The sequence below is a fragment of the Ambystoma mexicanum genome, chromosome 12, assembly GCF_040938575.1.
Source record: "Ambystoma mexicanum isolate Mex_15411 chromosome 12, UKY_AmexF1_1, whole genome shotgun sequence".
Lineage (NCBI taxonomy): Eukaryota > Metazoa > Chordata > Amphibia > Caudata > Ambystomatidae > Ambystoma > Ambystoma mexicanum.
In genome coordinates this window covers 46,067,922-46,092,614 of record NC_090936.1, presented here as the reverse complement: position 1 = coordinate 46,092,614, position 24,693 = coordinate 46,067,922, and the positions used below count along the sequence as shown (strand labels likewise).

Here is a 24,693-nt window from a genome sequence, read left to right as displayed (position 1 = left end):
TAGGGCCAACACACACATATTACTCACCCATTCCCACGCACGCCCTACCCATCATCCGCTTCTTACACCAACTAGGGGTGCCAGGTCATTCCATGTCACAAGGAACACTCTGATCCAATCTTGAGCTTTGCTTTAGATTTAGCTGTACTTAAGTATATTTTATTAAGTGGAAGTGACCCAACACTACAACTCCCAACAGGCAACTGATGGAGACATTGAAGCCTAGTACTGGGACATGCTACCATTCCCGACATGGAGTCACGAAAGTGGTCTCCAAAGTGGTCTGCTCTATGACCCCAATCTCACCCCTCTCGCCCACTCCCTCCTGCCCATAACACCGGCCAAGGTCTCTAAGTGGTCCCCTCTATGAAGGCTTCCTCCAAACAGGTGCTCCCCTGCTCCCCCAGAACCCTTAGGACAACCTTCGCTCTCTCGCCCCAGCCCTCCCAGACCTCTGTAACCACTCCTTTGCCTCTGGCTCTTTCATTCTATCCCTCAAGCACTCCCTTGTGCACCCTCTCATCGCCCTATCGCTATTACCCGCCTCCTGGATAAACTCCTGGAAAAGTTGTCCCTCCACCAACTGATCCTCCACATTGATCTTGTTGGCTGCCTCCATGACCATCTGTGAAACAATGCTCGCAAATCTCAACTCCAACTCTCCGGCTGTTCTCATTCTCCTCTATCTCTCCTCTGCTTTTGACTCGGTCAACCATTCCATCCTCTTAAAACTACTTTGTGACACCGTCTGCATCACTGACAGGACATTGGACTGTCTGACCTCTTTCCTCACTAACCGCCTTTCCCAACTGCAATTGGGCCCTTTCTCCTTCTCCACCAACCTCTCTACCTGTGGTGTCCCCCAGGGCTCTATCCTCTCGCCCTGGCTCCTCAATATCTATCTCATCCCTCTTGGTCATCTGATCACCCATTCTCCTTTCCAGTGTTATGGCGATGACGCACCGCTTTCCCTCAAACTTCCCTCTACTTCCCCCTCATCCCGCCTGTGCACAGCAATCAACCTCTGTCTCAATGCCAGTAAGACAGAGATCCTCCTCATCGGGACACCTGCACTCTTTTTTTCCTCCTACCCTGTGGTCACCCTCCTCGGACCCTCTTCCCCCACCATCCCGTGAAGCCAAAACCTCTGGGTCATCTTCGACTCAGCTCTCTCCTTCACCCCTCACATCATGGACCTTATAAAGAAGTCCCACTTCCAGCTGCACCTCCTCAGAGGTATTCTTCCTTTTCTCACCTTAGCCCAGAAGCTCAATGTCCCCAGAGCTCTGGTCCTTTCCAGGCTGGACTATTGCAACAGCCTCTTTCTCAATCTCCCTCTCTCCTCCCTATGCCCCCTCCATCTAATTCAGAATAAGGCGGCAAGACTTATCTGTGGCCTCAAGCCCAGGGGCCGCATCTCCCCTCCCCAGACCTTAATCTCTCTACTGGATTCCAGTGGCTGCATGGATCAAATTCAAGACCCTCTGCATCGTCCACAAGGCTTTCTGCGCCCTGAGACCACGCTATCTTCAATTTACCCTCCTCAGATACTCCCCTGTTAGAGCCCTACACTCCTCTAATTCCAACTCTCTGACTGTCAAACTTTTCTCTAAGCGATAGTGGGGAGCAGATCTCGCCGCGGCTGGTGCCTCCCTTTGGAACAGCCTCCCTGCCCTTCTCAGATTTTAACCGACATCCTTAAGTTCCAGAAACTGCTCAACACTCTGCCCTTCTATACCTCTTTCCCTCCTGTGGTAATCACCCCACTGCTGCTGTGACCGATGGCCTGTTCCTCATGAACCCCAGAGGCTCTCGGACCCTTCCTCGGAGTCACTCTTAGCACCCCACCCCTGCGCTGCCCTTTGGGCTCCTGCCTGGTGACTCCACATGCCACCCTTGAGAGCTGCCTGCACCGGCACTTAGCGTGAGGTGTTCTGTGTTCCTCCTGGCTCCCCTTAGCACTTCCTTCTTGGGGCCTCCTCCAGCACTTTCCACTCCTCTGCCTCCCTCCCCGCCCCTTCTGCGCTTCCCATCAATGCACTTGCACGGCTGAATGCCACAAGGCCTAGTAGGACCACAAATGTATATATAATACTGTTGCTACTTTGTTTCTTGACACTGTTATCTCCACTGTTCCCTTCCCATTTAGCCTTGTCGTGCTTTGAAACTCAATTCTGTTGTATAAAGCGCCTTATAAATGACCAATAAAATACATTAAATAAAATTAAGTCACCTGGCAATGCTCTATGAAACACTCAACTGACTGTGTTGGTGTTACCAGCAGAATCTGGAGGGGGTGGGTGTGTGGGGTCAGCTACCGTGGTCGAAAGCACAGACCCTTACAGGGGACCCTATACTTAACTCTCTACCTCTCCTGTCCCCTCACAGGCACTCTGCCTAGCATGAAGCAACAACTGGGAGGAATTACAATAAATGGTAAAAAAAACTCAATCGGCACCAAATACATTGTAGAGTATAACCTGCCACCTCCACCTCCATTACAAATCTTGGATGCACCAAGGACAGGGACCTTTTCCTCTCCAAACACATCAACTCTGTATCCAGAACCTGCCACTCCTACCTACACATTCTAAAATGACTCTTTTCCCTACCTCTCCTATCTTCGGAGTCTCTGTGTTACTAGCCATCATCATCTCCCGCCTAGTCTACGCCAAGCAAGTGCGTTCCCGCTACCAGCGCTTTGGGACTATAATAATGGTGTGCCCTGAGGCCCACGGGCATGTGGCGCGTAACGAGAATTAAAATAAATAAATAAAATACCATGCAGGCTTTTCCCCAGCCAACATTTTAGCAGAAAACTCTTGCATCCTGAAAGTGGGTCTCATTGACAGTCCCAAACACAAGTCTCCTGCTAGGTACCTTGGTCCTGGATATTGTGAGGGGTGTGAAGATCACGCCAAATGTTTACCTAATGCCACACCTTGCATGGTGGGTAGGTTTTTAACACTGTTGACAGGGCAGTACCTTCAAATTTTTTAAGGAGGTGGGCCAGATTGTAAGTAGGTACACCAACTGTGTGTGGCCTTCCGATGCACTGGGGGGGGTGTGTTAACATCGGAGGGCCACAATTAGTCTTTCAGAGAGTTTTACGCTTTGGTTCCTTTTTATAGAAGGATGTCTACAGCATCGTGGCCCAGCCAAACCCTCCACCTTGTTCTTCACATAATGCAACTGCAGAGTCGAACATATGGCCAACACCCCGGGCCCTCCCCACCTTGCACTGCTCAGGCATCCCTGGCCAATGTAATAGCCACTTGTGGTTTCGACCTCCCCGCGCTGCCTCAAGAACCTGCCTGTGCATTCCTTTTGGTCAGACTGCAGCAGACCGTGGGGATATCTGCTCTTCTTTGTTAAAGAAAGTAATGTAGTTTTCAGTTGTCAAAACAGCGGTGATTTACACAATCCGATCATGTGTTACCAGGGCAACAGCAAAAGGGCAAGAGAATGTATTTGGTGTGATCCTTCTGCTGTGACCACCATTTACTTAAATTGAGGGGTGCGGGTGACCGCGCTAGAGGGTTGGAAGATGTAAAAAGGCTAGAATAAGAATAATAAACAGGCCTCGGTACCACACCCACAAATCCTGGACATTTGTTTACACAGGCCCCGTGTGTTCCCACAGCGCATTCTGATGCTTCATTCCGGATCCCACACAGATTTGCAGGAATGTAGATCACTCTACGCTGTTTACTTTGCTCGGGTCTGTCAGGTGGGGGTCCCTTTCCAGAAGAACAGCTGCTATAGGCTACATAGCTGACCACGCCGCCAAGGCCCCTCGCCTCCTATTCCCACTGTATTTATCATCAAGCACACGCGGTTACTTCCAACATATGGGTGCACTCTTAGGGATAATATCACCTGTGGTCTTCATTCTGCCATTGGAGCAAATTGTGGTGCTGTACAATTCCAAAACACCCTAGCGGGACACTTCCTCTTGTAATTGTAATGGGTTATTTATAACGCGCTTAATACCCAAAAGTTTCTAAGCACAGACCCAGGGATCGAACCCGTGTTACTCCGCATCGTCTTGCTTCCAAGGCGAGCACGTTGCCCCGGAGCTATCCTCCCGAGACTTGTCTGACGTGTGTGAAAGGGCATATGTTGTATGTTCTTGTAATTGTGATTGGTTATTTATAACGCGCGCTTAATACCCAAAGGTTTCTAAGTGCAGGCCCGGGGATCGAACCTTTGTTGCTCCGCGTCATCTTGCTTCCAAGGCGAGCGCGTTGCCCTTGAACTATCTACCCGAGACTTCAAACCAATGTTCCCAGTATTCAGACAACTGATATAAACCAAGTATTGCTGGCAGACAATCCCCCGGAATGGTTACCAGACATTTGATCGAAAAAAATTGGTCGACTGGACAAATGGTCGAACCAATTTGGTCGAAAACCAAATGGTCGAATTTTTATTTTTTTTATTTTTACCCCTTTTTTTGTTTTTTTGGGGGGGGGTCCCCCAACCCCCTTTTTTTTCTAAAATACCCTTTTTTTCCCTAAACTACAACCTTAAAAATATATATATAAATAAAATACAAAATTCAACCATTTGGTTTTCGACCAAATTGGTTTGACCATTTGTCCAGTCGACCAATTTTTTTCGACCAAATGTCCTGTTGACAAATTTTTTTCGATGAAATGTCCGGACACCCCCCAGAATATAGATTTTTTTTTCTCTCCATCATGGCTCCTCGAGTAAGGGTGAAATCAAGCAGACCGCCTTATTTTTTATCCCCGAAAGTGTCACACCCCAAATCCCAGCCACCGTTTCATAGTTTACTAACTTCATGAACATACCGGTGAATAGAAGGGCTCAACAAACCCACCCGCCCACCTATAAATCACTTCTGCCGGCAACTCGACTTCAATATAGCACCGAACGCCACGAACAAGTGAACATAATCGAAACGGCGCAAATGCTTGGGACCTAAGGAATGCAGGAACCATGCAGCATTGAGGCTGAACAATCGTTCTTGTGTGAAGCCATTTGCACGGTCACCATTCTATTGCACAGCCTGTTTAGGTGAAGAACTCAAAAGTACCAGTTCCAGCTGTCACTTACCTCCCATTAAGATATCTTAATCCCTAAGATTGGAAATGTTCGGCACAATTAAGAAGACTGGTAGACACAGGCTATGGCAAATGCATCGCCGGCAAGCGAGGCAGACAGAATTCTTACGAACCCCATTGGCTCAGTGGAATGACTCAATTAACCTGCTGCATTCTAGCTTAAAACGCGGGGATTCCCCGGCTGATGCCGGCCCTAGCACGGAGCAACAGCTGGGAGGGATTAATGATTAAATAAATAAATAAAAATCTGCACTAAATTCCTCTTAGAGTACAACCTTCCACCTCCATTAAAAATCTTGGATGCACCAGGGTCGCAGACCTACCTCTCTCCAAACACATCAACTCTGTATCCAGAACCTACTACTCCTACCTACGCATACTAAAATTACTATTTTCCCTACCTCTCCTATCCTCAGTCTCTGCATTACTGGTCATCTCCATCTCCCGCCTAGACTACGCCAACCAAGGGCGTTCCCACTAACAGCGCTTTGAGACTATAATAATGGTAACGGGCGCTATATAAAGGACATGTGCAATAATGGATTGGATAAGTAACCAGTGCAGTTCTCTTAGGGGGGGGGGGGGGGTAATGTGGGTATATTTATTTGATCCGGTGATCAGGCGTGCAGCAGCATGTTGCAAGGTCCATGGGGTGCTAGGCGGTGTTGCAGAGATGAAGGAGGATAGCTCAGCGGCAACATGCTCGCCGTGGAAGCAAGACGACACGGAGCAACACAGGTTCGATCCCCAAGTCCGTGCTTAGAAACCTCTGGGTATTAAGCACATTATAAATAACCTATCATATCATTTCATATCATTTCCGCAATTGGGTTGTGAGATAACTAGGGCTTGGACCACTGTTATGAAGCCATCTGGCGAGAGGAAGGGTTTGATCATCAAGAAGACTACCAGTTGATACAAGGTGGTCAGTTTATTTTATTTTTTAGTCGATGTATTACCGGAAAGGGCGTTCTCTATCGATGTAGAACTCTAGGGATTTGGCAGCTTTGAGCCGGCTGACGAGTGAATTTATGAAGGTGCAGGTCCTATGCAGCCATCATTGAATTGTCTCCTTTTTAGCTGGATAGCCTGGTAGGATCCATTCTGTGTATGCAAGACTAAGCTTCCGGCCTGTAAAATGGCAAGCCTCCCACCCATACCTATTAATGCGTATATAAAAAAAAGACTTGTCTGGAAAAGAAATCCGAGAATGAAAATGCCCCTCCCCCCGCGTTTACTCCTTCCGTCACTAGGGTTGCAGCTTCACACATTGTGTCCATTTTTACACATCCACCATTCGCACCTCATTAGAGATGGAAGCCGCACTATATCCACAAGCTGCTGGTTCTGCAGCCACCTAACATTATTTTGTACTCAGAATGTCTGAGCAGGGAGATGGAATACTGCCATGTAAGACCAAGACAATTTTCTGGAGCAAAAGATTTCCATTTGGGCTAATTTGCATACCCACAATGCTTTGCTCATGTGGCTCTGAACAGGTGAACTTCCAGTGATGGCTACTAGATGGCGCTGGTGTGAGTGACTGTTCCATTCACTAAACACGCGTTGATGCGTATGCTAAGCTTGCACATTCCAACTCTTGCTGGTCGTGCCCCTACTCAACTAGTCTCGATAAGGAGAAGGAATAGGAGTTGTGAAAACTCTTTGGATTGGCATCATGTGCTCCCATTATCTGGGCACCTTCTGTTGACAACTTAGTTTTGCTATTACTCTAGTCTACGATGGTCCATAGAGATCTCAAGGTTTAGTGTGCGAGATCTAAGTGCAATTCGTCAATAGGTCCATTAATACCTTGCGTAACTATACTGTTGATTGGTCGGGATCTCGACATTCATAATGTAATTTGTTTAAAGCAAAAAGTAGATGAAATCAGTAGTGGACTTGAAGGCCAAACTGGATGCAGACTGGTGGAACTTTTCTTGCTGCCCTCCCCACTCAGAGGCTTTTGAGTCTCCTCAATCAAGATGTTGTGGTGCGGTCTTGGGTACCTAAATGTTCTAGGTGAAGCGTGCTGCCGTCCTGGAGGAACAGGCGGGAATGTTTGACGCGCTGCTGTTCATAGGCAGCGCCCATGCTATTGGCTAACGCAGCCAACAATGGACTCGGAATCGATTTTCTCCACATTAAAGGAATTGATCTCAAGGGTGAAGTAGTAATGGAGGTTACGAGGAAGTGCAAGACTAGTCGTCACCTAAAGAAGCCACCAACCCGGTAGTGGGATTGGCCGTTTCAGAAATTCCAGAAGAACTGGCGCAAACACGTTGGCAATCCTCTACCAATGAGGATGCAGTTGGACTCAACCAGAGTCTATTTGAGCAATTGTCACAGCTCCTTTGTATTTATTTATTTAATAGTTTTTTTAATAACGCGCCTAATATCATACCTGAGTTTGGTTTCCAAGTGCAGATCCGGGATTCGAACCTCTGTTGCTCTGTGTGGTCTTGCTTCCAAGACCAGCGCTTTACCCCTGTGCTAGTTCACAATTTCAAAAGAATAAGATGCCAGATTATTACGTGGCACTTAACCCCTGAATGAAAGCGTGTCTCAAAACTGGAAACCAGTGCTATATGTTTACTGCAACATTCTCTTAATGACACTTGCGTATTTGTCCGTGGGGGTGAGGAATATTTCTGCATAGTACCAGTGGCCTACCCGGGCAAGAAAGGTGTGATCAGAGCACGGCCTCAAACAGACAAATAATTCCTGGTTTATGAGGGAGGATCTAAAATTCTGGGAGCTCTTTAGTTCCTGGTTGTAGCCTAGAAGAGCCACGTTAGCATGACCGGGAGCTACGTTACACCCTTCAGGGTACTGGTGCCATACATGAAATTAACTCAGAGTGCTGGGGAATGTGTGTAAAGGAGCATTGGCTGTGCCAGAGGCAGCTTTTGGTTCCAGGGTATATGAGTGGCTCCTGAAGGGGCACCAATATTCTAAAAGATTCAAGGCCTGTGTCGGCTGGTGAAGGCAATTATGTTCATCGGACTAGCGCGAGCGTAAGAGCATTGCTCAATCCCACTAACTGAGCCCTCCCAACCCTCCTTCACTTTCAGGCTCGCCAGGACGCCTGCAGACCACAAAAAGTGCCTTTGATGCGCGTTATAAATCACAATAACACAACATAGCAGATAAGCCCTAAGTAATCTTGGGGGGTTGACCTCTGAAGAAATATTTAAAAATAATGGGTTGAATTTAGTTGACAGCAATATTTTTGGGCTAAACAGAGTTTAAAAAATCAGACAATTTACAATTAGTTCTGAAAGGCAAAATATGAAAAAATTCACTCGATACCAGGTCACCAACAGTAAAAATAGAGCCTTTTGCATCATTTTCATAGCACCTGCATTCACAATTTATTTTGGCATTTCCACCATAGAACACGTATGACGCTGTGTCCATGATATATGCTAGCATTTCCACTGTGATTCACGTTGATGCTGCACCCACAATATTTACCAGAATTGCCAAAGTAAAACACTTCTATGATGCTGCCCAACAATATATGCCATCATTGCTACTGTAAATCAGTGTGATATTGTGTATGCAGAGTAAGCTAGCATTCCATTTATAAATCACTTTCATGACGCTGCGGACACAATACATGCCGGAATCGCTCCGGTTTGGCTTCCTCCATAGCTTTGCTGCCTGACACGTTAGACGTTTTAAATATCCTAAACTGCAAATCAATCTGATGCAGTGTTGGTAGTGGCGCGGTTTCCCTGGGTCAGAAAACTGGCTAAATGGAGTTCAAATCCAGGGAAACCAAAAGCCAGACAGAGCCCATGCCATGCCTGTAACCACTTGGATACCCTGTATCCAGTGCTCAGACATTCCCAGTACAAAAGAGCTCTGCTGCGGCTTGGCTTTCTTTTTTTAAACCTAAGCACATTAAAGTGCAAATAATGTTAGGTGGCTGCAGACTCATCTGCTAGGGAATAATACAGTGCAGCTTCCGTCTCTTGAGGGGTGAATGATGGATGGATAAAAGTGGTATGGTTGTAAACATCTGCATCCCTTCTGACAGGACTAAGCAGGTGCTTTTTCTTTTTTACAAGACAACATTTTTTTTAGGTTCACATTAATATACATGCTGTTAACTAGACTAATTTGCGATGGTGAAAAAAAGAAAACAAACTTTTTTATTTTCTTTTAAACTGTCAGCTTGGTTTATTATATAATTTGTGCACTAATGACGTAATATCTCTAAAATGCAGTTATTAGTACGTGGCGGGTGCGTGGTTTATGCATCCCGCCAATGAGGAGACTTGGAATGGGGGCTTTACCCCATGCTAAAGCCCACCTCCGAGCCTCTTCAGAGCAGGAGGCAGCCCTCTTCCCCCACCAGGTGCTCAGGTAAGTGCTCCCCAGCGCTGCACGTCCCTGTCCCCAACCCCTTTTTTCACATATCACCCGTCCCATTTAAGTTATGCAGCCTGGTCCCTCGCAGGAGCCATGAACAGTAGCGTTCCAGGCACGTCCCTGCATTTCTGGGAATGGCCACCATGGAAAGTGAGAAGGGACTACAACCCCTTTTCCCAGTTCCATGGTGGCCATCTTTTTTTATTTTCTTTTGGGAAAAGTTCATTTCCCAATTTACCGTGCACACTATTAGTCCAACGGGCCAAAGTACTAACTGCAAAAAAAAAACTAGCTGGGGGGCCATTACTGTTTCTGGTAATGCCCCGGTACTCTGCAACTATGGCCCTGGAGAATTACCAGAAGCAGTATTGAACCCCCAGCTTGGGGTTTATTGCTTAATTAGTTTACTTCTGTCTTTTTCACTTCATACAAGATTGTCACTTGTCTGCCGTGACTTAGCCCCGTGCATTTCGGACCCCACTCTGCAGGTGGAATCACAGACTATCTTTTTCGGTTTTCAACACGCTTTTGGTGATGACAGGGTTGCGCTATCCCTCACCAAACGCATGCACTATTTGCACTTGCATAAACACACACACACCTCAGTCAGTCACACTCAAACATGCACATCTAAACAGTGCTTTAAGTGGGCTGAGATATTGATGGGGAAATTAAGAAGGGGATGTGGTGTAAGTTGCCTGAAAAAGAGGCAAAAGAGGGGCAGGCAGCTTAGGCAAAGTCTGCCTGTCCCAAACAATAGATCATGTGGCCCTGAAAACATTTATTTTGGGTCACTCAGTATGATCTTTGATGGTTGCTTTTATCCAGTCTGTATATTTTAAATACACCTCTCTAGCTCAGTTGGTAAGTACATTGCCACCTGCAAATCCATCTCTCTCTCTCCATCAGTATAAAAACATTCCTTTCATTAAGGACATCACCAATGGCGAAGAGGGTGTTATAAATGGCACCAATGAAGGTCCCTGATCATTTTACATAAAATCAAAAAGCATTTTGGGAATATAAGAATGACCACAGATTTTTCTATTTGACAAAAATGGCTGTGACAGTGGTTCAGTAATACAATATTTTTAGGCATGTAATGCACACTGAGGGTGGTGATCATTTCGTTCGTGGTGACACTCTTCTGAACCATACAAGGTAATTAAAACCATAACATTTAATAAAACACAAACCATATATACACATTTAGACAGGTGCACATTTGCTTGAGAGGCTTAGACTGCCCTGCTTGAGCAGACGTTGCTTCTCATTTCCCCAGATCCAAGGGGATACTGTTGACCCCACACCGATGCACAGGAACAATTGTGTTGAATGTTGGCTCTGCCACGGGTAACCTGGGGGTGTTCAGGTAGCACAACAAACACATAGGTGAACGTGTTCCCACAGACAGAATAACATTCGAAGGATGCATGCAGTGAGATACTTATGTAAAAAATTGCAGATGGGGGCCGAATATGACCCTCATGCCCCCCCACACGACTCATCGCGAAAGCAGAGAAATGACAGATCACTGCAATTCTCAATGTATTGCAGGTGTGAGAAACGTTATTCTTTCAGACACCAATTCAGACGGTACCCAATCGATGATCTGGACGATATGGAAATGACATTGATCGAGCAAGTCGACTGACTACAAAACCAGAACGTCATCACTGACATCACGACGTAGCCACACTCATACCTGAAGTACATATGCATCCATTCATGAAGTTACATGAACATGCACTAATTTATTGCATATAGGCATGAAGAAAATGATTGTGACCCACGTAGGCAGAGGACGATACAAATAAATATCTCTATACGTTCATATCTTTCGCCAAAGCTGAAATCGCAAGATGCCAAGTATTCATACATTTAGCTTTCACATGCTTGACTGCTACTAACATGGAGAAGCCATAAGGAACAATATGGAAGCTTTAGGCCTCTGAAATTAATGACAAAGGAGAAACAGGATTTGGGTACATGGACAGGCTGACATGATCACCACAGCCAGAGGTGTGCTGAAACGATGCACCCAGCCAAGGACAAGTGGAGATGGGAAAGTTCCAGTTACCAAGACAATGAGCCACCTGCAGAAAATCAGACTAAAATCCTAGCAGCACAGCTTCATTTCGTGGTCTCAGCATACGTGACCCAGCCGAACAGGACAATGCCCATTCAGCCAAGGTAGACGGAGAAGGCTGTTCCCATCGACCCAGAGGACAAAAGTTACAAGTGTTGCCTGTGAACTGCCAACTGAATGCACTCTCCCAGGCTTAGGTGATCAGAAATAGCAACATTGGAGACCGCATCGCACCTCCATGCTCATTCCTATTGCCTTGAAAAGATACACATGGTCTGGTAACTGTCCAGGGTCCCAGGGATGGGGGGACATATTCTACCCAATCCAGAGTTAACTTTCACGTGGTGATATCATTTGTAGCAAGGGTCAATGGGTTATCAACCCTGCAACATTGTAGATTGATGCTTGTAGAGGTGGTCCCCAGGAGAGCCACCAGATGCGGCTATCCAATAATAGAACTAACCCTTATAGCCCCTATACGTAGCTGACCCAAACTGACCAATGTTAATGTCCGATAGGTTTCTGGGATGGGGCCAGAATTTGTGATGTCACACCGGGATAAAACTGGGTGACACATGCTTAGAAGATGAGGGCTGTGGAGGATACCTATTTTTTGGTGTGATTCCTGTCATTTTGTTGGCTAATAAAAGACAGTTACTTTGCCCCATGGCTGAGTCCTCCGTTCTTGTGGTAGGGAGTCCTTGATGGGCCCAAGTGTTCTCTGCTTATAAGGGAGTTGACTGGTAGAGATCCCCGGCCACGCATATACGCCTATACAAAATCTTTTAAACGTTGCTCGAGCTTGGTTCTTCCCTTCAATCTGGTGCCGCAGGAAAAGTGTTGTGGCAGTCAGCCGAGGGGATGCTTTGTGGGCCCAGGTGAACCAGTGGAAGGGTTACTGTACTATTACTGCAACTACACTCAGAAAATGTTTTGTCAAACAAAAGCACTCAATCAAGTGCAAGCCCAGCGGGGAGTGGTGGGGGCTTGTGGGAGGGTCACACTCAGACACAAGAAGGGGGGGTCAATGGGGGCAACCACCTCCCCTATCTGGCTATACCTCTGAGAATTGGGACACATATAGAAGGCATTTAAAACATGATGCATCATATATAGTAGACAAAAGTGTGCATCTCCTGTGGAAGTTTGATTTGCGACAAGCTATGCACTTGCTCGTTTCTCAGGAAGTGCTGCTGCTTACTCAGCTATGATATGATAGGTTATTTAAAATGCACTTAATACCCAGAGGTTTCTAAGCATGAACCCGGGATCGAACCTGTGTTGCTCCACATCGTCTTGCTTCCAAGGCGAGCACGTTGCCCCTGAGCTATCCTCCCAAGACCCGGTGGATAGAAGCAATGAGACACAATGCCGATACCCAGGAGCTGCTTTTAGTTCCTGATCATCAATTCTTTATTTCGATCACTCCTGTAGGAGTTGCATACTTGCTACATTTTCAGAAGTGTCCCTAATTTTCGTTGGATTTAATTTTTTGGCATTTTCTTTTTTATTCCTCAAAATTGAATGATTTTCTTCATTTACATGCATGTCCCATACTTTAAACAGACATCAAAAGAACATTTAGTCATGACCTTTCTGTGCCGTTAAAGCCCCTTGACTGGAACGTTAGCATGTTGGCAAGCATGCATTAGATCCTTCTATTTGTGTCCTGTGCCATGACCAATAGGTATAGCGAAAAGGCATGCCATGCGCTTTCCAAATTTTAAGTTGAGATGCGCGGCAACCAAAAGCTACTCAATTAGCCAGCACATGACCCTTGTTCCTTCAACACATTGCAGTATCTAAGAGTTCAGTGTGCAGACTGGATGTAGCTGCAGGACTCTTCCCCCTTATCGCCCAACCCCTCCCCCACCCGACTCCAACACCATCATTCTGCAGTGAATCGAGATATACCATTCCATTTCGGAAGGGGGGGTGAGAAGGCAACAATTCTAGAGGCAGTAAACTGAGGCTGTACCATTGTAAGTTTGGCAGGACACACCAGTATTTTTGAGGCAAGCAGAAAAAACATTTAAGAGAAACTCCCTCCCCCACCCACAAACAATAATTCTCTCCACCGTCCACTGCCAAACACTCTCGAGGACTCTGATGTCTCTAGATTAAGAAATGTATGGTGAACAGCTGCGGCCAGATGCTGTAGTTATTAGCTATGGTCAGTGGTTGAAGTGAGCGGGAACGGTCGGGAGCGGTGTTCCACTACTTTTTTGGTACACTTCTATCACTGGCTATGGTCATCCTTTTGGCTGCTTGCATACAACATGCAGCTAGCTGAGCACGTAGCACCTACCCAACGGGGGCTCCTTGGCACCATGCCGCAGGCAGTTCCTTACTTGTAGAAGTTTGTAAGGTGGTCCAACTTCTGGGGGTAAGAATTTCTACCACAGTGTAAAGGGGCATGGCTAGCTCATGAGATAACACATGAAAACAGTAGCTCAAGAAGCCAGCCGACATGCCTCCTAGTGCATAGCAAACAATTGTCATACAAGTTAAAGGCCCCCTAGTCGCAATCGCATAGCGGGTCAATATGCTACTCAAGACATGGAGCATGCAAGCGCAACAAGCCCGAGGCCGGACCAAGTGGGTGGGAGGCTCTACCTGGACAGGACCCCAGAATGTCGTCCACTACTGAAGCCATGTAAGGGAGTATGGCAGGACATGGGGGATGCACGCGGACCGGGACGCAAGAACACCACCTGTTTTTCAAGCCATGTAAGGGGGCACCCAACTTACTGGAGAGAAGGCACCCTCTTTGGAAGCCATGCAAGGGGGTGAGTCACTTACCCGAGGATAGTAGGCTGCCGCTGCTCCCACAGATTAGCTTCCCCTTGCTCCCCATGTTGGCTAGCTTGGAGGTCTTCAGCGTTCCGGTTTCGGTCAGATCGATGGCGATTTCGCTGAGGCTTCTTGCTGCATGAATTTTGGACTGTGGGAGGGAAGAAAAAGTGAAACATTTAAAACCTCAGCACCTTCGTGCAAGCTCCGCTCTCCCCCGCGCTGGCAGCCACAACAAACAAAGGTTAACTGAATTCTTGCACCAGCATTTTGCAATCCGCTGCTAAGCTGCCAATGCTTGTGGCACAGAACATGGTGCCAACACGCCGTGTACCAGCGAACAACGTTTATTCGGGGAGAAGAGATGCCAGTCCTTGCAGACAATATGTTGAAGTGAGTAAGAGCAATCACAAATGAAGTTATTGTGTTGCCTCCAAAACAAATGATCTGTATTGTTTTACCTAAAAGTTCCAAGTTGTGGCAAACTAAGACGTACCTCGGTATCATGTTAAGGTTGCACATGTCTGAGCCACGTGTCACAAATGACACAAAATGGCCCTGTACTCTCACAGCTCTTCAATAACACAAGCCAGCCTCCAATGTGCTTATGTCTGACACTAAGCAATGCATTTCCAGTGCACAGTTCATCTTTAAATAAAAATTCACTTAGCGGAGCAGTTTATAAAAAAAACGTTTCTAAACTGGAAAGTAGAGAATTTGTTTTAAGGCTCAGGCAGCCATGTGACCTCCGGTCTTCTCCCACACCGGATTTCAGCAACAATAGCGGCGCCATGTTGGATTAAACCAGGAAGTTACATACATTTCACTCGGCCCTTTGAAGGAGACGCGTAACGGCTACGTCATTTTGAAATATATTGTTATGGCATGCATATCCGATTTGAGAAAAAAAAAATAATGCACTGATATTTTATATAGTGGGTATAGCTCACAAATAAGAGACGAATAACTCAACCAGGCTATTTATCTATTGGAGGCACCCACAAAGGTGCGAAGAACTCGTAATCTTGTTATGATAAATTAAGATCGAAACATTACTTCTGGTCCTCGAACCATGATACACAGAACCACCTCCAGACCCACCTGTGGCATTTGCAGCAGTGAGGTGCCTAAGGAGTAAGGGCAGACCATCCTCCCCACCCCCTACCCCCTTGCCTTTGTAGACCCTGCTCGAGGTGGGCAGACGCCGTTCCCTGGAGTGCCAGGTTGCACTGCATTTTTCCTTTCGTCAGGGACTGGGCCACTAGTTTTTCCAGTCTCAACATGCTGTCACATGGCGTGCTGTCCACAGCCCTGCAAACTCCCACCGTGACCCATTTACGTCCTTAGAATAAGCTGAAATCCCAGACACAGCAGCATAAATAGGAAATTCAAAACCCTCGGGCAACAATCCTGGCTTTCTTAGGCTACAGTCTTTCCTATTGGAGTTTTCCAATTAGAAAGCATTCATCGATTTCAATACACATTCTTGCAGGTAATGTTACACGATGGGGCTAAATCCCCCAAACAACACTGCAGCAAAGCCACCTTCCACTTTCCCTCTCTCCCCACATACCCAGCCCCCCTCTTTCAGATCTGTCAATGTGCCTGGATGCATGCAAACAGCAAGCAGTGCTTCGCTGTGTAAATCAATGTCATAGAACACAACAAGAACACAAAGTGAATGATAGGAGAGCCAAAAAGGGGAAAATTATATAGCAAATGGTATTGTATTCTGTAACAATTAATAAAAAGGAAAGAAAGACTAGTTGGTTGGAAGAGTTGGCTTGCATGAATTGAGCTCTAGTACAATAATGTCCTCCAAGAGCTCTAAAGAGCTTGAAACAGGATGGATGAAACCGGAAACTCTGGGCTCCACGGTACCCTCCAAAGTGTTTATCATCTGGGTCTGATACCTTCCAACCAGTGCCGAACAGTTCTCGCAACAGCAGTTTGTGAGAGGAATTCATATGTGATTTGGCAATACCCACACCTTTGAGACTGTTGGAGCCACGTGAAGGATTACGGACAAACTGTACTGGAGTCACAAGCCCAACCTTGCCGCAGGTGTTGCTATTCTCGTTCTTAGCAAATCATTACCAAGCTTGACAACGTTTGTGGTATTAGGAGCTGCTATTTGTGTATACGTGAAAATGTGGTGATATTGAAAGTATGATTAGCACATGTATTCCATTATAGGTCTTCTCTCAGCCAGTCAGACTGCTCAGAATAACCTCTGGTAAATATATGGGATACATTACTCACCGAAAAAGTATTTCTGATGCTTGTATCTGCTGTTGAGCAGCACACTTAAATCATTTGCTTACCCCATGTGCTAATATAATAGCCTTCTAGACCTCAAGAGGGGCTATGATCACTTTGGATAGTGACCCCGCCCCATCGTACAGTTCTCTTCTTGACCTCTGCCAATATTTTGGGAGCGAGTCATTGTGCCGTGATCATGACCCCATCCTCAGTTTATAATGCTTAATAGAAGAATACTGTGCTGCTGGCATTTTAGGATTAAGGCTGGCTTCAGATCCAGGTGCTGGAACCTGTATAGGAAGGAACCTTTTGTGCAAAATCCTTTTCAAATCTCCAGAGCTTGTGGTGGGCATGGAGAAGAGTTCACGCCCACACTTCATTGGAGAAAGTAGGCACTGCGGGCACTATTCTTCCAGAGCTCCACCCACACGACCGAAGCACAGGTCCACACAAGCGTTGTATGCTATGCGGGTTTAGCCTGCAAGGGTTTAGGCTGCAATAGGATTATGTCGCACACGAGGCACACAAAAGCCCTGCGTTTCCAACTATACATGATTGTGCTATAACGTAAATGCAAAAGGTGTCCTCTGAAACTGCAACCCCTTCTGTGCCCTCAGGAAGAAGTACAACCTACCCGCATCCTTAAAGATAGGCGGCCTACAGAGCCAAAATAGGAAAATAACCATCTCCCAGAAAAAGGGAGTAAAAATGCTCTCCAACTAATGACACACAGGAGTCGGCCCCCTGCTTCCACCTACATAGCTCCACTGATACATTCTGATCAGTGGTACCAGAACAGCAGCACTCATGAAAAGAGCTATACCGCGGGTCTGCAACCTTTAGCTCTGCAGATGTTTAAACTACTACTCCCATCAGCCTTAGCCAGCAGAGTCAATGGTGAGGGATCATGGGATTTGAAGGCCAACGCGTCTGGAGGGATGTGGGTTGCAGTCCAATTAGCTATAGTATTATTACTGCCAGATCTGAAGATGAACTTTAATCTAGAATTTAATCTTTTCATTTGCATTTATTACTGGGTGCAAAGAAGTATGAATTACGAAAATAGAACTGTAGAGTTGAACTATATTGAAATATATTATCTGGAGCCCTTACAATATGGGCTGGGGGGAAAGGCGAGAACTGTTTGCCTCCACAAACCAGAGACTGTGACCTAAAAACAAATTGCATTATTTGGCAATGGGCACTTTTTTTTTTAAATCAAGTTTTCCTTTTTTTTACGGTTTTTCTAGATATGTATACTCTGTGTAGGAGAGTAGCTAGAATTCCTAATACTTGATCTATTCCAAAGGTCGCAGAGTTTCTTGGCATGGGGTAGACTGTGAATGTGTGAGAGCGCTCTCTGATCAGCCGGGCTCTGCGAGGTGAACGCTCTGGCCTGTCAGCGCGCGCTCCAGGGCACTGCTCCACACATGGGAACTAGACTCCCCTAATCTTATCAGACTCGCGGCTGTTGACACAGTGCTTTATTGCAGGGCCCAGAATGTATTTCTCGGTGACGTGAAAGCTGCAATGTTAACGCACTCTGGGGCCTGTGTCCCGTATCTGTGTGATTATGTCGGAAAATAAATTCCGACGCCTAAAATGTCGATTTTTAAATGCTGCATATATATTCGGGGGAGACCCCTCAAAGCCCCCCATAACTCCTCCACATTTATCATTACCCTTAACCCCTCCACACACCTACATATGCAGCAAAATTCAGCCTTCCAAATTAGGCATTTTCGTTCTTGCAATGTGTACACCCTTTATTTTGGTACGATAGCTCTGTCACTGGGAGCTGGAGCGCAATGGATTTCGCTGCAACCAGTGCTTCAGTTACATTTTTGGAAGAGGAAGTCGTACAGTCTCATGCTCAAAAAACGTGGAATTCATTTCCTGTCTTTGAAAGTCAAAAAACTTCTATGCCTGCAGGTTTAGGAGCAAAAGACTTTGTTGGTAACGCAAATAGACATTCACCATTTGATACAATTGACAGGTAGAATTCAGAGTTTGCACTCAGTTAATCCGAACTCGGTATTAGTGGGTTCAAAGTAGGGCGTGGGCTAATACGGCCTGGCCGGGGGCTTCAGTAAAGCCACAATCTTGCTTGGTTTAAATAATGATTTACTTTCAAAGACTTCCTGCAAAGATGGCTGTAGCCAAGTGCCTGTTCTCCAGCTGCTTAAATAAATTGTGCCTGAAATTTCAGGGCCGACTTGCACCGTTAATGACCTATAACCAGAGTCAACTGCCGACTCAAAGGGGGGGCATGCATACCGAGCTGCCAAGCGGTCCCACATAATACACCATTCCTTCAGGCAGCCCTTGTTTTGACGTAGTTGCAGTTATTCATAGTAACATTTTCCCCTTCGAAAATACGGGCCTACGAGTCCCAGCAGGCAATGTGAAGAACCTGCAGTCGCTAACGCCTTTGCACAGGACACTGGGCCTTTTGGCAGCTATGTATTTATATACACAATTAAGAGGGCAGATCAGCATGATCAAAATGATATACCTGTTATTCTGAAAAAAAGACAAATGGTATTGCGAGGAGCCAGGAATGAGTCGCGGACACAGAGAACTCATAGTGTAGGCTATAAACTTTCATTCAAAATAAAAGGGGGTTGGAAAATGCCTAGCTGTCCCTACCCTTGCCGGTATTTTCCTACCTCAACCAAGATATCCAAAGCAAAATGTCCTGTGTCTGAAATCCTATCCTAGCCCTCACACTCTACAAGTGCCTCTAATGTGATAAGGGTAATGTCTTTGCGCTTGAAAGTGCACAAATGTTCAAGATCAAATGAAAAATGCAGAAACACTGAACGCAAGGCAATGAAGAGCAAGCTTGCAGATGCTTAGGGCAACTAACCCTATAGAACTACATGATCACATAAGGAGCCTGGCAGGACTAAATATGACTAACCTTTAGGAAACATAGCACAATGTGTAAAATCATAGTATAAGTACAACAAGGATCACATAAGGCCACAAGCCACAGGACGAGAGACGAGGAAACGCAGAGCCAGGCTGCACAGAACAGGAAGGTCAGGGCTTGCAGCCAAGGTCAGAGGCAAGCGGCACATTCCAAACTTAAAACGACAAGGACCATCTGCAGAAAAACAGACCAAATCCTCATACATTTCAGACCAGGTGAGCTCCATTTCGTGTTCTTCAACCACGTGATGCGGCCGAACTAGACAATGGTTATTCACCCACGGTGGGAAGATGAACAGTTCTCAGCAACAACCGACATGAAGAGACACATGAACTTGTCAACAACGCTGCAAAGAGGAGAGCACTCTCATAGGCAAAGTGGTACTGCTAACAGATACATTGGGAACACATAGCCATTCTCATCCCCATGAAGAGGTGCACAGAGCACTGAGAACAGAGCTGGGACCCAGGCCTGGGGAGACCAGTACCAGCCAATCAGGGGGCAGAAACCCAGGGGTGGATGACAGAGGGCAAGGGTCAATGGTAATCCTGCAGCAATGTAATAGATAGTTTCTAGCTTCTTGAGGAAGGGGCAAGGCAGCCACTTCATATGAGAGGACCAATCAACCCAGATCCATAGGGGCATCTATACTGTATACCACTCCACGCAACCTGAAAGTGGGATAGGTTATTCAGGGAAGGGCCCATGTTGTGATGATACTCTGCAACAAAAAGGCTTGACACAGGTATGGGACTGGTGACTCTGGAGATTTTTTAATGTCCTGTATGATCCTGGTCGGTTTTCGTTATAAAACGGCACTCTAACTTGCCTTTGCCTGACTTGTCCGTTTGTTCTGGGGGAAGGGTTGTTGGGCCCTGGGAGCTGAACGTGTAAGCTCGTAGTAACACCCAGACCTCTGGCATACCAGACCTCACCAACATGATTCACTTTACACACTTGCAAACTTGACTTTGCCCTGCAGTCACCTTGTTGTGGGTTTCTTGCATTCACTTTGTTATTCTGTAGACCTCAGGTCTCCATTTCCCTTTCATTCACTTCTAGAGCTTTCATCTGTCCTTGATAATGTTACTGCAGCAGCCTGGAGTCCCAGTTTCCCTTCTCAGGACTCACTGGCGTTCCTTGGTGTTCTCCAGCTCTTCCACCGTAAACGGTTGCAGTGTTGCAGTGCTACAGCTTTACGTTCACAGGCTTGTTGGCTAAGCTCATCTGCTCCCATGTCCCTCGCGGTTCCCGCCTTGCTGTGGAGCTCTTCCCCGTGTTCGGGCAGTTTTGGTACTGCTGCTCTGCTCCCGCATCTGTCAGGGAGACTTCCCTCATCTTCTTGTCGTGGCTCTGACACAGCGAACCAGCATCTGCAGTCTTCCTTCTTTTGCAGTCCCTCTGAGCCGGCTGGATCCATGGTCTGCGTTGTGGCTCGGTTGTCCCTCATTCGGCACCAAGAGGACAAAGCTTTCCCAGGCAGCGTCTCTGCTCTCCATGCTAGTTGGGATTTTTACATGTCCCAGCACCTATTATGGGTGTGTAAACACTAGAGCCTGTGATGTGCTTATTGGACTCACTGATCTTCCTTACTCCGTTTAGTCTCCTTGTCCCAGTGTGTCTATGCAAATAGGATTGATAGGCAGTTCTTGGTAGCTTATTCATGTAGCATTGAAAAATGTCATTAGTAGATTTGGGGGAGGTTTGAAGAGTAATCTTCACTACTCTGTTTAGTCTCCTCGTCCCAGTACTTCTATGCATATGGGATTGATAGGCAGTTCTTGGTAGCTTATTCATGAAGTTTTGAAAATTGTCATAAGTAGGTCTTGTGGTCTGTAGAAAGGGTTTAACACAGTATGCCATTAGGGCATGAGGAATGGAGGGAACACCCTTATAATGGAAAAGGGGATACATTTCTCATCCGATAATATCAACTTGCTCCAATGAGGGTCGCCTCCTCTCATGCGATCCTCCCTTCTCATAGCCACCCCTAGGGTCAGGATCAGGTAACGGCTGCTGTCCCCTGGCCACATGGGGAGAGGCTATCCCCGGGTGAGGAGTGATGACATCATCAGATTCATCACAATAGCTACCCCATGCCCCCCAAAGTACATATGGTGGTGGAAGGGGCTGCACCTGAAGAACAGGCCATTGGCAAAACTTTAAAGAACATGTTGCCGATCTGGCTTACTCTGGAGCATCCATGCTCCACCTGAACCCTTCCTGCAACCCCTGTGTGTGCCCCTTATGCGCACCACTCCATGGCTTCCCAGCTAGGTCCACTGTTAAGAATTCTACGGATCCCTCACTGAAACCCTGCTTAAAGTCTCCTGCCAGATGGCTAGGGAAAGGCAGACACTTCCTGAACCCGGGGGTGGTGTACTGTGGGAGGATAAGGGAGGAAACGGGGCCCAGGGTGGTGAGGAGATCCCATGGGATGAAACACAGTATTTGTTCTCTGAAAGGAAGTGCCTTTCTGGGTTGCCAAAACAGGTAATGGCATATTGTTATTATACTGACCCACATATAAGACCTTCAACCTGGGGTACAAGCTCGGTTAATGTGAACAAGTCTTCTGAACAGAAAGATCTTTCAAGAATAAATACCATCCTTGCTCCCCAAGGTATAATGTAAAAGGGTCTAGAGAAATTGTTTTAAATCAAATGTCCTCTGTAACAACCAATTCTGACAGTCCATCTTTTAATAACTTTAAGAGAAGTAAATCTACCCTTAAAATAAACTCATGTTGAAAAAGCTAACTTGGTTGCAGGGGACTGCACGTCCCATAATCCCAGAAGTACTGGGACGAGGAAGAGGGCTGAAGAGGCAGGCAATTAAGCCTAACACCCCACACCTGTACTCCCCATGTACTACTTGATACTGTGCTTGCCACGATCCAAATGTCACAAGGCGTAGTAGGACCGTTACTGTTTTCTCCTCTGCCCCCTCCCCCCTCTTTTGTCTTGCAGCACCTAGAAACACTTTTTGCTGTATAGGCACCATACGAATGTTCCATAAATAAACCTGGGAGGCATAAAAGGCCTGCTCATGTGCTTGCAACTGAAAGGAGCTGGAATGTGAGTTGTAGCAGTAGTAGCAGAAGGAAGAAGGCACGAGGCTGGCAAACCAAGCAGATGTGGGAGAACAAGAGGGACGCCGGAACGTGGAGACAGCAGATTTCACCTGCTTGTTCTGAGATGGTCCTGTTCCCCCAAACTCTGAAGTGTAGAGGCTGCGTAGTGGGAAGACGTGCGGGAGAGCTAGTTTTCCCCATGTGAGCCTGATTGCCATGCCGAGAACGTGCTGGAGACCGAGGCGAGGAGCAGCTGTCAAGCCGTGGGTCTCCGTAGCGAGAGGGGCTCCATAAACGCGTGGCTGGACTAGAAACACCTTTACAGAGGAGGGGTGTGTTTCCCTAAAAAGCAAGAAGTAATAGACGTTGTTGCAGAAGGCATGGAAGCAGTGCGACCCGCAGAGTAAGTGTCAAAGAAGCTGGTGAGTGAAGCACAGCATTCTAACACCTTGCTTGAGCATTGCCGGCAACAGTGTCCAGTTCCCTGATAACTCACGAAAGATTTAAAGAGAATAGAAGTTGTTATACAGGTTATACATAGCTCTGATGTAATGCCCCCAACAGTGGTCTGACACTTGTAGGCCCCTTTGCGGGAAGACTGCAGTCCCCTAATCCTAACCAATTTTTGAGGGCCCTACGGGAAACGGCATATGATCACTTTGATAACATCCATTTAGAGATCGACAGAACAGGGCAACCCCTATTGCCCATCTCAGCAGGAAAAAATTATATGCTTCCTGTACAATAAACTCTGCGCTTATATAACCAAGCTCTGTAGCAAAGAGGTATTCAGATTTGTGAGTTATCTCTGCTTTAACATTTTAGTTACACATTAATACATGGGGGCTAGGAGTGGAGTGCCTAGTGATATGAGATTGTGTAGGTTATTCAAGTCAAAGGTAGAATCGGCCACACCTATATTAACACAGTGCCCTAACCTGGCTGAGCAATATCACAAGGGGTATAACACATTTGTACAAGATATGGAGAACATACAGGGAGATCAATTCTGGAAGGGACCATACATTGACTGCAACTCCCAAAAGTCGCCTAGGACTAAAAGTGCACCGTTGCATAGTAAATAAATGCTGATCCCCAGTACTGCGACTAATCGAAGCAAGGGTGTCTCCCGCTCCTATTAGTTGTGGTAATGGGGAGTCGGCGGTGGCAGGGTTGCAGGGGTGTCTCCGGCTTCCATTAAACAGGGGGCGGGAGACAAGAACGATTTAGGGATAGAAAAAAAAGAAAGGTCCCTGTGGCACCTGCGCCAACCCACGTAAGTGGGTAGGAACTGATGCTGCAGAATCGAGGGAAGTCAGCGGCACAGTTCTGTGTGATCCGCAGTTAAGGTAAGTGGCTGGCAGGGAGTGGGGTAGGTGGGTGCGGGCCACTGTGAGCTATCTGATCACTGCGCTGCGCCGTAATGGTCGTCAACATTTTCGTCTGCGGAATTACGGTCAGTGCAGTGATCTCTTAGATTATTCTGGAACAAACTCATAGGGGCTAGCTCTCTGGTGATAACTCATGCTGCGTATTGTGTGTGGAAAAAGGCACAAAACAAGATAGAAAATTATTCCATTGCCTGAAATATGAATTGCCATGACAAATTTACATAGAAATTGGATAAGCTTATTAATCAGAGATCAGTATATAGTTATAATTGATCTTTTCTTAACCTTTTTATATGAATGTTGTTTTTTATTAAAGAAAAACTGTTCGGCTGTACCTTTCTTTTTATACATTTCTGCTGTTGATTAATGACGGTGTGCTTAAGGTTAATTGTCTAACCAAATGCACAATAAAAAAAAAATGTTTAAGAAGTTATTTGAAGCTGAAATAATCGAACAATGGAAATGTAGCACTTGCGTATAATGTGAAAGGAATTTTTACTCTCGTGGGATGCTAACGCTGCTTAAACTCATTGTTCAATCTTTGAAAGACTGTTACTATCTAAAGGAGTGGTCACAGGACTACAGTTCTATACCAATCTTTAAACCTTGAAAACGACATCAAGAAGTGGCCGCGTGTTCCTAATTGTGATTTCTAAAGAGACTGAATCATATTCTTTACT

General features: G+C 46.3%; 1 protein-coding gene across 9 annotated transcripts in view; it reads right to left on the bottom strand.

Annotated features, from left to right (window-relative positions):
• The window catches only part of FRMD4A (FERM domain containing 4A), an 897,536-nt gene that overhangs the window by 103,125 nt on the left and 769,718 nt on the right, over positions 1 to 24,693 (bottom strand). For all 9 annotated transcript variants that reach the window (XM_069627926.1, XM_069627924.1, XM_069627927.1 and 6 more), the window contains exon 14: positions 14,362 to 14,503. In XM_069627926.1, the coding sequence (XP_069484027.1) occupies positions 14,362 to 14,503 (142 nt within the window). The remainder of the gene's footprint in view (positions 1 to 14,361; positions 14,504 to 24,693) is intronic.